We start from the raw sequence: 13,000 nt of genomic DNA on the forward strand, positions 1-13,000 counted from the left end.
GAACTGTGCTCATCACCTCTTAGAAGAATGTCAGTTTTAAGCACCTCTTCTTCTGCTATTGGGATGTGTAAACGGGTTTCTGATTAAAATATGCCTTAGGGGATTCTGGTTTATTTGATTGGTCAGTTGGTTTTGTGAGTATTGTTTTATGTAGCTATCTATGTTTGACTTATAAAGGAATTGTTATAATTTATAATCAGTTTCTTTTGTGACAATCAGTTTCTTGTGGTGGGGCAGGGGATAGATGGAATTCATACACAGGCTATAGCTTTCAGAAATTTGGGGATTCTTCATGCTAGGCAAAATTTATTTGTTTCTGGCATTTGTCGAGTCTCAGAGATGTTTGAAGGGTTATAACTAAAGAAAGTACCTTTCTGGGGAATGCAAAGCCTGATCATATCTCTTATTCTGTTAGGAAGGTAGGGAGACAGAGAGAGAGGGAGTGAGGGCTGAGGGTTTCAAGACACTGAAACAGTCTTATAGCATGAAAACCTGAGCCAGAGGTGGCTTGTTTCTCTTAATTTTACACAGGTGTGTTGGAAATGAATTATAAAATGAACTCTGCATACAGTATTTTTTTCTACATTAAAATATTTTTAAATATCTAAATATGTAATATATTTGGGCTTGCAGCCCTTTTCTGTATTACAATTGGAGTTTCAAACTATGGTTATATAAGCCTGTTCACTTGAAAGTGAAGGACGTAAAGAGAGTTCTTTAGTGATTCAGATTTGCAAAATAGTTGAGCATGACGCAAAGCCATTAGTCCAGAGACTTTCAGGTTGGGAATTTAAAATATGGACATTATATAAACTATGACTCATGGTTAACAAAAGTGAGTCACTGGATCCCAGCAGTTCATGAGGTAGTGTGTCAGGGAGGTTCTGATGTATGCTGGTGTACACATTGCTATTTAGACATAGGAACATGCTTGGTTCATGGGTACTTATGTTTTTTGACAATTTTTTCAGAACATAAATCATATGGGAAAAACTATAGGCATTCCAATCTTCTAGAAATTAAGGGAAAAAAATAGCAGTCATCTTACCTCTTCAGAATTATTCAGTCATTACGGAGGGACCACACCATTTCATTCCCTATGAAAACAAGAATTTCTGTTCATCATTTCAACTGGATTAGGGATACCAAGAGGGCTATTGTGGTTTGTCAAGTATGTACTGTAATGAAAATGAGGCCAGTAGATGGATATATGGAGCACCAAATGTGATGATAGCTAGCCTGAATGGCTTGTAAGTAGTGCAATTATATGGAAATATAACGGCTGAACTTTAAAGTAGATACCATTAGTGTCAGAGACAATGATACCTTCCCCGAGGGTAGTTTGGTAAATTCTTTTTAAACCAGTCTGAACTTGTCTCTTTAGATTTACTGGACATGGACACCTGGTTTATTTATTTCCCCGGGAACTTATTTTCTCCAGAAAAAGGTGTACCCAAGGTGTGTTGATCTGTTCCCCAGTTCATGAAGCTGAAGGGTTTAAGGTATGGCCAAACTTGGGGTTCCATATGTCTAGCAAGGCCACCAACTAAATTTCTTTGTGAGTTTGAGATGTTTACATTCCTAGGCCTTTCAAGCACTACTTTCTTCTTTCACTGACAATCCACAAGGATACCTGGTCCCAAAGAGGCCACTTAAGAAGAGACATGTTTTGTTTTCTTTGCTTCCTCCCATCTCTGTTGCCTTCTAGTTAAGCCTCTATAGGATGGATCTTCAGTTCTGTGAATTTAGACAAATTCTGTTGCCTTCTAGTTAAGCCTCTATAGGATGGATCCTCAGTTCTGTGTTTTAAGTGTAAACTGAGCCCTGCTTGCTGCTCCCTGAGAGAAGCATTGATGTTTTACTATTCCAGTAGCCTGTTTCCCTTTTATGGCCTGTCCAGCTAAGCTTAAGGCCCCATGTTGAGTGAAATTGCTGACAAGTCTTTTCTAGTTCATGTTCATTGTCTGCTCCTGTTGTAAAAATTGTGCATGGGGGATCAGGAGGTGGGGTGAGGGGCACGGGGGCATCTTTTGATATGGGTGGCTCTATGCTTCTCCGATGTGAAAATCTCAAGCGTTCATGTTATTTCCTGCAACAGAATCCACTAGAAATGGAATGTATTATAATACAAACTACTATTTGTTCTCTTGACAGTATGAGATTTAGGGGCAATGAAAGATGATTCCTTCTAGAACTAGTAAGCATGTCAACTCATTCATGAACTAGACAGTGCAGATACAGTGTCTAAGGACAATGATCTGCTTTTACTTTTACTGTGTCTTTATCTTATTTTCTGTGTGATTGCAGGTCGTACAGGTATGGATCTTTGGCAGCTGCTGGTGACCTTGGCAGTGGCAGGCTCAAGCGATGCTTTTCCTGGGAGTGACGGTGAGTGCTTCCACTGCCTGGGTTTTGAAACCACACTGACCTTTATTTGTTCAATCTAAACTCTTTGGAAGTTTTCATTAAAAGCTACCAATTTTAAGGAGTGCTAACTAGGAAACATGTGTTAGTTCTAAAATCATAAATGAAGAGTCTGGGGCTGATTAGAGGGAAGGGATACAGTAGTTAGGATTGATATTTGATGTTTTCCCATAAAAATATAATAAACACGACAAGTCATGCTGAGGGCATCTATGTTGAAGACAAGCCAGATCTGTTGGTTGTCGGGCTCTGGGAGGGATGTGAAATGGACCTCAGGGCCGTTTCATTCTGCTCATTCTGCACATCTCCGTGATCATTCTGCTCATCTGCGACTAAAATTCCCATAGCCTATTTTCAGAACTCAAAATTAATGCCTCTTAATCATGATCTCTGAGAACAGAAATTAAAGTTGCCAAATGAATTTTGTCTTTACTCTCAGGATGATTGCTGTTTGGCTCAATTTGAAGGACAAGACACCTGAAAGGTTGAATAATGGAATAATGTACTCAAAAAACACGCACCTCCTTCTCTGTCTAATTCTGTCTCCATTTTTATACCATCTTCCTAATGCAGAGGTGTCAATATATTGCAGCTTATCTAACAGAAATAATTGCATCAAAAGAGTAGTGAAACTGAAATAAAAGAATTTCTCTATCCAGAAAAACAAAAAATCATGTTCAGAAAGGTGTGGGAAGTTTTTAAAACTTGTCCTGAGAGCTGCATTTCCACACTTTACCCCCCATGCTTGGCCTCAACAGGATGGATCAACAATATCTTTGTCTCCTGCACTGTGACACCACTCAGTTGTTGCTTTAAGAATATTCAATTCTCCTGCACACCAGCTCATGTTGAAAAACACAGTTCAGTGCTTTAAGATGCCCTCCCTGACCTCTGAGCCGAAAATAAATCCATAGTAGTGAGCTGCTGAGGGCAACCAAAGTGACTAAGCAAACAAGAAGGGTAAAATATGTTATTTTATCCCATAAAGCAATTTTTAAAATATTTATAGAGAAGAAGTCATGATTGTTTGAAATATTTCTGGGTCTCTCTGGTGTTATAATGTCAACATTATGCAAGTCAAAAATGGAGAGAATTGCGGGCTCCATTTCAGCAGCTTTTCCCAGGGCTGGTTTTAGATCCTGGTTCTGAGCCAAGGAATTACAGCTGAGATCCTCTGCTGTTCCAGAGTCATGGTGGCTTAATCTCTACTTTCTTCATTAAGGTGACTTTCACTCCACTGGGCAAGGCCTGAGGAATTTTTTTAAACCTGGGATGTAAAAAGTATAACAAAGAAAATCTTTAAAGAAAACGTGAAATAAACTGCCCTAGCTGAAAGATTAAGATTCAAGTTACATTTTTTAGACCTAAAGAATCTGAAAAAAAAACAACTATTTCATCTGCTTTGACATTTTGGCAATGAAGAAAGTGGAGACAGTAACAGTTTTAACTGGTTTTGTGTTTACTTGTGAGTGTATGTGTATTAGTTTTTTGTTTTGTGAGAAACTTGCTCTTCTATAAAGTGAACAAATCCTATAGGCTATCAGTACTTACAAGTACTGGTAGGAGTTTATCAAAGGAAGAAAGGCTTTTTCTTCCTTCTTTTTTTTCTAGTGAGATAGCCAGAGTTCCTTGGGAATACATTACAACTGCAGAATTCTACTTTAAGATCATCTGAGGACTGTTGTGGATGGGGTATGATGTTTACATAGGAAGGTATAAGTGAGCGTGTTGAAACAGGAGTGTGTGGGAGCATGCTTTTGTATATGGATGGATATATTAGTTTCATATTGCAGCTGAATCTGCTGTTGCTTCACCAGACGTTCAGTGGAAATCATTTTGATCAGTGAAAGATGTGGGACTGCTGAGTAAGGGATATGGGAGGTTTCATCAGAAGCTGGTGCAAGATAACTGATTTGTATGTTTGGAGAGGGTTGGCAGCTGAAACATTGAGTTGGGTTTTTTCTTGCCTGGGCAAATGAGCAATTAGAAATATACTAGCCCTAGAGGATTTTTATTAATTGTAATTGCTTATGGGAAATTCAATGAGAACTAAGCCCTGAACAATGACACCATTATATTAGCTTGTGTGGAAATAGAGGCACTCCCTTGGTCTCACCCTTAGTATCAGTCACTACATTTTCTCCTCCAAGCAGGTTCTTATGCATTTTTAAATTTTCCCCCTTTTTTTTTATTTTTTGTTTGTTTGGTTTTGGCTTTGGAGCCACACCCGGCCATGCTCAGGGCTTGCTCCTGGCTCTGCACCCAAGGGTCTTCATGGCGGACTCCTGGGACCATATTGAACCCCAGTAGCAGCTTACATGGCAAGCAATCTGTCCACTGGGCTACCTTTTCGGTCCCTTCTTGTCCTTTTTGTTTCTCCAAGGATTGAACCTGGGGAGTTAATGTAAAGGAATATAATTTACACTTCCCTACTGAGCCACATTACTGGCTGTTAGGGAGAATTTCTTGCAGGATTGATCAACCATGCCTCATTTATAGAGTTGAAGTTTCAGCTAAATGGTTTATGGGGTTGAAGTGTCAGCTGAATGCTCAAACGTGCATCTCCTGGGATGATGGTTTTGATTAAAAGTGTGCATATAGATTTGATGGATATAAATATTCTTCCAAGGAGTGCTTGTTATAATTAGTGTCATTAATCTCTAATGTAACAATAGTCCACAGCTTCTTAATCTCTCTGATCTCAGTCTCAGTCTCGGTCTCTCTTCTTAATCTCTCTGATCTCAGTCTCCTCAGACTTCTCTTCCCTGGAGCAGGGAAGTCTCTGCCCTGAAGGTCAGTCTACTTAGAATGTGAGGAACATCTAGAAATGAATGAGAGGTAGTTTAGCTGGTTTTTATTTTTTAATTGAATCCCATGAGATGCACAGTTACAAAGCTGTTCGTGATTGGGTTTCAGTCATACAATATTCCAACACCTGATCCCTCACCAGTGTACATTTCCCACCACCAGTGTCCCCAGTTTCCCTCCCGACAGCACCATCCCCCCACCCCAGCCTGCCTCTATGAAGAAAGAAGAAGCCTGCCTTCTTCTTTCTCTCTCGGTAATTTAGCTTTAAGTTGTTGATTGTGTGATGAGTACAAAAGCTTGGACAAATAATTCAAGGTGGACTAGAATAATTAATGCAATGTGCAGTTATTTCTTTAGAGTTCTCTATTTTAGAAGACTACATTTAGGATTCTCCAAAATACAATGATTCAGCACTCAAGGAATTTACCATAATTTAAGAGATTAGGAATATTCATAAAGAATTCCAGTATGAGACAATGTCTTTTGACTCTCGAAATAATGGTCTGAACTTCAATACTAAATATGAGTAAAGAGGGAAGGGTCATCCTGAACTTCAGTGAAATAGAGTAGGAGGCTGGTGTCATTTCAACAGGACCCAATCAATACTGATTTAAGACTTTCAAAGAGCAGAAGGAGCAGACATTGTGATAAAGGAACAGGTATAAACAGATTTGCACAGATACAGGTATGAGTTGTACATGGAAAACACTTTCATTAGTGAGTTTATACCATATAGAGGGCATGATTTTAGGCAATGTGTCAGTCCAGTATCCTAAACAGATATTTTGAGCACTTACTTTGTGTAAGGCATAGGAGTCATTTGTCCTTATGTAAGTACTATATTTATTATGATTCCCTTCAGAATTAAATGAGGTCAGTTGATTTGAGGCAAAATACAGAAGGCCTAGAGATGGCAAAAGCTTCATGGAAAATACAGTTCTTGCTGGATGTTGAAGAGTGAGTAGTATTTAAAAAGGAAGAGAAGAAAGAGAAAATAAATGTCAAAGCTACCAAATTTTCTCAAAGTTTCAGGCCACACAAAACTATAAAGCTCATGATAAAACACTACATGTGTGATACTACATATAGGACATATGCGATATAGCATGAATATATATGTATACATATCTTTATAGATATCAGAGGTAAATATATCTGTTAGGCATGACTTAAAGACAGTGCATAATTAAGATCTGGTCACCCTAACGATTAAAAGAAAATGCATATCTAAGTAGTCAAGAAAAGAATCTTTTGGACTGAAGAGTTAGTACAGTGGGTAATGTGCTTGCACAGCGTGCAGCTGACCCAGGTTCAATTGCTGACAACTTATATGGTTGAGCACCACCAGGAGTGATAATTGAACACAGAGTAATTCCTGAGCACCACTGGTGTAGCCCAGAAACCAAAGAAAAATTTTTTAATAATCTTATACTTTAAGATGCCATAGCCTGATGAAACTAGAATAGTATTCTGTTCATGTTTTTAACATTTTTTATCAACCTATGTAAACTAATGCAATACTCATGAAACAAAAGATATCTACTTCTGTCCTCATTGCTAAAAAGATAAAGTTTCAATAAGTAAATTAACATTTTATTTTTTAAGGTAAGCCCTCCCCCCCATAGTTGAAGTTCCATTAAGCCATTAGAGATTGCTAAGTTCTATAAAAATCTATTTCGGGGGGCTGGGGCAATAGCACAGCGGGTAGGGCGTTTGCCTTGTATGCGGTCGACCCGGGTTCGATTCCCAGCATCCCATATGGTCCCCTGAGAACCGCCAGGAGTAATTCCTGAGTGCAGAGCCAGGAGTAACCCCTGTGCATTGCCGGGTGTGACCCAAAAAGCAAAAAAAAAAATCTATTTCAGGCAAGGTTGTAGTCTCTGAACAATAAAGGGCATGCTTGCTAATGTTTCCAAGAAATAACAATCCCAAGACTTTCCATTTATATTGTAAGTGAGAGGGAAAGCCTGCCATAGAGCTTCACTATCACCAAGAGCAAAAAGAAATCATTGTCATGGCCTGAGTCCATATACTCCAACAATCCTGTACCAGCTGGCCCTCCTGGACTCGCAAAAGCCTTGACTCTGGAGTCCAGGGACATAGCAGACCAGGATAAGGAGCTCCTCAACTTGTCTGTCTGCCAGTGGATGATATGAGTTTAAACCTTAGTAGATAATAATGTAAAATTATCCTTCAGCAGGTTCTGATTAAGCACTTCATAAATTCAGGGATGAATTTTAAATGTATGTTCCTGACTTTAAGAAACTCATAGTCTGTAGTAGAGAGATGAGTAAACATAATTGAATCATGATCCCTTATTTTACTTTGAGTTTTAAGCAGGATAATGACATGTTCATATTTTTATTTTTGAATAATACTGATAATAGGATAAAAGTGAATTTGAGAGAAGTAAATGAAGCAGGCCATGATTGTAATAGATCAGGAAAGAGCTGATATAATATGACACTAACAGTTAAAAAATAAATAGCTCACAGACAGATGTTGATAAGATGAAATCATTAGTATTTGGAATCCAATGCTGTGCAGATTTTGGACTTTAGGAACTGTTAGAGCTTTCTTAGTCCATCCAGCTCTAAGTTTCCACATTTTTAGCTAATATTATCAACATCAGTAATGACTCATTTATGATCCGGTGAAGTCCTGGCACACAACTCAGCCTGTGAGCTGAGAAATGGTCCTTGCACAAAATCACTCTGTGAGGGAAGAAGCATGCTAAGATTGATGACAGGAGAGGCTCCCAGGAACTTTTTGTATCATTTCCCTGAGCTCTTGTCTGTGCCTAGCCCAGGTTACATGACCATCTGCTTCTCTCTGCTTCTCTCTGTGTGGCTTTACCACACACTAAGCTAATCCAGTCAGCATTAAGTACCCACGATGGGTCCAAAGGCTACTGCTCCCTCTTCATGTAATAACTAGACATTTATGACAAAATCCCAGCTCTTAATTGGGGCTCCTGTTATGGGTAATTAGGAATAAAGTTGATAATGCATTTGATGTGTGGTGCTGACCAGCTCAGGGTCATACCTAGTTTTCTGCCTCTGGCTTGACTCTAACACCAATAAAACTGTGTGCAGAAGTCCATGGTGAGTTGAATCAGCCTAACCAGCTTCTGCCTGAGTTCAGCCTTCACAACAATGGGTTTAGTGTCCCTCAGTTATCTCATATGTTTTCCCCTAGAAAAGCCTATTAGAAAAGCTATAGCTGGATTTAGTGATCCTAGCGTTAATAAGTTCTGATAATCCACTACCATCGGACCAGCCAAGATGGCACCAACACCGCCCTTGCGCTCTCCTGAACCTGGCTCACCATCTGACTTTGGATGGTGCCAGGCAGGGAACTCTAAGTGTGACCCCTGCTGGACATCGCCAGCTGTTTTTTGCAAGGTAGAGTGGTGTCCACTGGGCGGAGTCGCAGCACCGTTGGGCATGGAGCCGCTGCAGCGGTATGCACAGTGGCTCATCCACTACAGGGTGCTGCCTGCAGTCCACTGGGTGACCTGGGATTTGGCGTGGGTGTTCAACCTGGCACAGACCATCCGCGATGGGGTTCTGCTCTGCCAGCTGCTCAACAACCTCCAGGCATCAATCTCCAGGAGATCAACCTGAGGCTGCAGATGTCCCAGGTGCTGCCCAGAGATGTTGGCAGGTGCATATTTATTAGCGTGCAGGTCGTTACAACACGCCAGCCGACCAAAAAGACTGGGAACTCGAGTAAGGATGATTAGAGGCCACCCCAAAAGCCATCATCCCTCTCGAAGACCCCAACAAGCTACCAAGGATATTCCGCCCACATGGTAGAGCCTGGCAAACTACCCGTGACGTATTGATATGCCAAAAACAGTAACAACAACATGCTCTTCATGTTCCTAGAGCGAGCAGATGCCATTGGGCTACACTAGCAGGCAACAGGGACAAATGTAGATGTTACTGGCACCTGCTCGAGCAAATCGATGAACAACGGGATGACATTCATACAGTGATACAGTGCTAGCTGGATTTCTTCAGTTATTTTAAACCAAAGGTTCTTAAACTTATTTGGTTTATTGACCCTTTTCTGGAAAAAAAAACATTCAGTGCACACTCTCCCAAGTCTGTCTTCTTTCTGCCAACAGTTGGAACCCCACACTCCAGCCAGTTGTACCCAAGGCAATTACCACTTCCCCTCCCATCATTTCAGTACCCTCCAGTGTGGGACAGTATCATCCCCTTTTTGAAACATTTGGTTTAAACTTTAACCTTAATTTCTGGATGATAAAGAATTTTAGGCAGTTCAGGGCCACCAACAAATATCTTCTTTTGAGACTTAGCTCCTGCCCCTGTAACTGCCTTCTTATCCATAGTACTGTGCGTTTAACTCATCCTAAGAGCCACTGCCCTCAGGACGATGCAGACATCCAGTGCTAGCATCACGTTTGGACTTTTCTAACAACACTTACTTGGGTATTTAAGTCAGGCTGTCAACAATGTCATCCTCACACCCTGAGTGAAGCATCCTCATCATCTGTAGTTTGCAACATAAAGGCAGTGATGACGGCTAGCATAAACACACTTTGAAATCTGATGCAACTGGCCATACCAAGACCATATTTCATGGTGTACTGTCTGAGTTTCCCGCACAAACCAGGAGGTCCCGGGACTTGAAGCACTTCTTCAGTCTCAGCTGTGAAATCAGTTGTCTCTGGTTTGCAGTTTCCAAATTGCTCGGAGTGAATTCACATACTTCATCAGATGCATCTATCAGGAATCTCTCTTTCTGTTTATATAACAGCATACAGGCCTTAAGCCTCAACCTTAACGAATTATACTGTCTGCATTACATTTCCATGGCAGGCTTGCAGGTATTAAAGCATGGCAGATCATGTTCCAACCACAGAGGAAGTGTTTCAGGATGTTGTTATAGAAGCTCTCACCGAGAGGCAGACACAGAATGGGCGGGGTAGGCGGGAAAGGGAGCAGGAGGGGAGGGTTGGTAACATTTGTTATATGTTTCTTTTCTGAATCATTATAATGGCATCTGTGTTTCAAATCGTGTGACAGAGTCTGGATTCAGCTTGAAACATAAGCAATTACATTATTTTCAAGTGATTGACAAAATGATTGTTGCAAACCCTGTGTAATGGATAGTGTGGTGGATTTCAAGCTCACTAGACCTTAAACTCCATGAAAAATGTTTGCTTTGTCCTTGCTTTCCATCCTGAGCTTTCTGACAGCCCATTGAACTTCGTGTGTTTGTTGACTGAATGAATGAATCAGCCTCTGAAGCCTTACCTGCGACTTCCCCCATCACATCTTATATTTGTCACGAATGCTTCCAATCTCTAGTCCTAATCAGTACAGAGGCTGAATTAAGATTCCCTTCTAGTGGAGAGGTCTGGAAATATCTACGTAACTGTGCAGGGCAGGAGCAGTTGTATCTTGGACCCCAACATCCCAGTACCCTTCAAGCACTGATTGTAGACTTTCCCTTCAAAGGAAATAATCTTACTTTCCTGCTAAGCACTTTAGATGTTACCAGGGCCAGAATTCTGTGAAATAATGGGAGCTTCATGCATTTTTAAAGTCCTGTTTCCTCTTTCCAGGTGACTGAACTCTGTTACCAATTCCATGTCATCTCTTTTATCTGTACCCCACCTACCTAATTAAATCACTCTGAGAAACTGACAATCCTAGAGAGGTATAATGAAGCCTATAGATCCCAATCCAAGTTTCTTTTGCTCCTTTGGACATTGAATTTTAGGTTACTAAAGACCCTGATTTAGAGTTAAATGGAAAGCTGGATCAATTTTCCCAGCCTTCATACTTCAAATATCAGGTCTTTACAGTTCTCTGTCCAGAACCCATCAAGAACCTCAAAATTAAAAATCAAAGTTACATTGGTAAACTCCATTAAGTTTTCAGTCTCTAAAGTTTTGTTAAAATAGCAAACACACATAGGTTTTGTACTTTTTAATCTCGTAGAAGCATAGAAAATACTCTATATTTATTAGAATGTAAAACCTTACACACTTCTAAGAGCAATAACGATGTTTAGGATATTTGACACCTAAAGGGCCATGTGGCTTTCGGCTCGGAGGTGGGCAAGGTGCAACTTTCTTCGGTCGTCCCGAATCAGGGTTCATCCGACACCAACCGCCTCCACCATGCCGCCGAAATTCGACCCTAACGAGTTCAAAGTCGTCTATTTGAGATGCACTGGTGGGGAAGTCGGGGCCGCGTCCGCCTTGGCCCCCAAGATCGGGCCCCTGTATCTGTCTCCCAAGAAGGTCGGGGAAGACATCGCCAAGGCCACTGGCGATTGGAAGGGCTCGAGGCTCACAGTGAAGCTGACCATCCAGAACCGGCAGGCCCAGATTGAGGTGGTGCCTTCGGCCTCAGCTCTCATCATCAAAGCCCTCAAGGAACCACCACGAGACAGAAAGAAGCAGAAAAACGTTAAGCACAGTGGCAATATCACTTTTGATGAGATCGTCAACATTGCCCGCCAGATGAGACACTGGTCATTAGCCCGAGAGCTGTCCGGCACCATTAAGGAGATTCTGGGCACGGCCCAGTCTGTGGGCTGCAACGTTGATGGCCGCCACCCTCATGACATCATTGATGACATCAACAGTGGCGTGGTGGAGTGCCCAGCGAGTTAAGAGCTACAAGAAGTGCTTCAATAAAGTATTTTCAGAAGAGCGAAAAAATAAAAATAAAAAAATAATAATAAAATAAATGGCCATGTGTTACATGTAAGTAAGTACTAAGAGATTCACATTAGCAGAGATTATCTTGGTGATGTTAAGCTTGGTGAATCTTGAGGAGCTTTGGTTTCCCCCATACTGAGAGGTTCTTTTTTTTTTTTTTATCTTTTATTTATTTATTTATTTATTTTTTTAAGGACAAAAATTTGTCCTGAAATTTTTTTTTATAATTTATTTATTTTTAATTAGAGAATCACCATGAGGGTACAGTTACAGATTTATACACTTTTGTGCTTATACTTCCCTCATACAAAGTTCGGGAACCCATCCCTTCACCAGTGCCCATTCTCCACCACCCTAAACCCGGCGTCCCTCCCACCCTCCCCAATCCCATCTCCCCCCCACCCCACCCTGCCACTGTGGCAGGGCATTCCCTTCTGTTCTCTCTCTGAGAGGTTCTTTTTCTTTCTTTTTTTTTTCATTTTTATTTTATTTATTTATTAATTTATTTTTATATTTTTATTTTATCACCATGTGAAAAGTTACAAAGTTCTCAGGTTTATGTCTCAGTTATACAATATTCAAACACCCGTCCCTTCACCGGTGCCCATATTCCACCACCAAAATCCCCAGTATACGCCCCACCCCCGCCCCCCACCGCCAACTGTATAACTGATGAATTTCACTTCATTTTCTCTTTACCTTGATTACGTTCCATATTTCAACACAAAACTCACTATTGTTGTTAGAGTTTCCCCCCAAGAAAGACAGCCCTACTAAGGAAGCATTTGATAATTAGTTTTCCATTAAAAGATTGTATGTTTTCAGTTTTTAGAAAACATGTTCGGATGTGTCCCAGTCCTGCATCCCAGAGCCGTGTTAGTTGCTGCTCAGTGTCGCTGGGGCTCCATCTGGAGGTGTGCTGGCTGTACCTCCTCCGTCCGGATCCCTGGTGTTGCTGGCTCCGATTCAGGTCCGGAGCATTGTCCAGGCTGTGTTGCTCACCAGAACACCTGGCTGCTCACCAGAGAGAGGTTCTTTTTCAAGGAAAGGAACTTTTTGCAG

General features: G+C 40.9%; 2 protein-coding genes across 5 annotated transcripts in view; both read left to right on the top strand.

The window, feature by feature from the left end:
* Positions 1–13,000, top strand: part of GHR (growth hormone receptor) — a 289,769-nt gene that overhangs the window by 124,444 nt on the left and 152,325 nt on the right. For all 4 annotated transcript variants that reach the window (XM_055118179.1, XM_012932069.2, XM_055118192.1 and 1 more), the window contains one exon: positions 2,308–2,388. In XM_055118179.1, coding sequence (XP_054974154.1) covers positions 2,319–2,388 — 70 coding nt within the window. In that variant the 5' untranslated portion in view covers positions 2,308–2,318. The remainder of the gene's footprint in view (positions 1–2,307; positions 2,389–13,000) is intronic.
* LOC101550403 (60S ribosomal protein L12-like) lies at positions 11,318–11,929 on the top strand. Its single transcript, XM_055118207.1, has one exon. It carries the CDS (start codon positions 11,393–11,395, stop codon positions 11,888–11,890), a length of 498 nt encoding a protein of 165 aa, XP_054974182.1. The 5' UTR covers positions 11,318–11,392; the 3' UTR covers positions 11,891–11,929.

Source organism: Sorex araneus, chromosome 1, assembly GCF_027595985.1.
Source record: "Sorex araneus isolate mSorAra2 chromosome 1, mSorAra2.pri, whole genome shotgun sequence".
Taxonomy (NCBI): domain Eukaryota; kingdom Metazoa; phylum Chordata; class Mammalia; order Eulipotyphla; family Soricidae; genus Sorex; species Sorex araneus.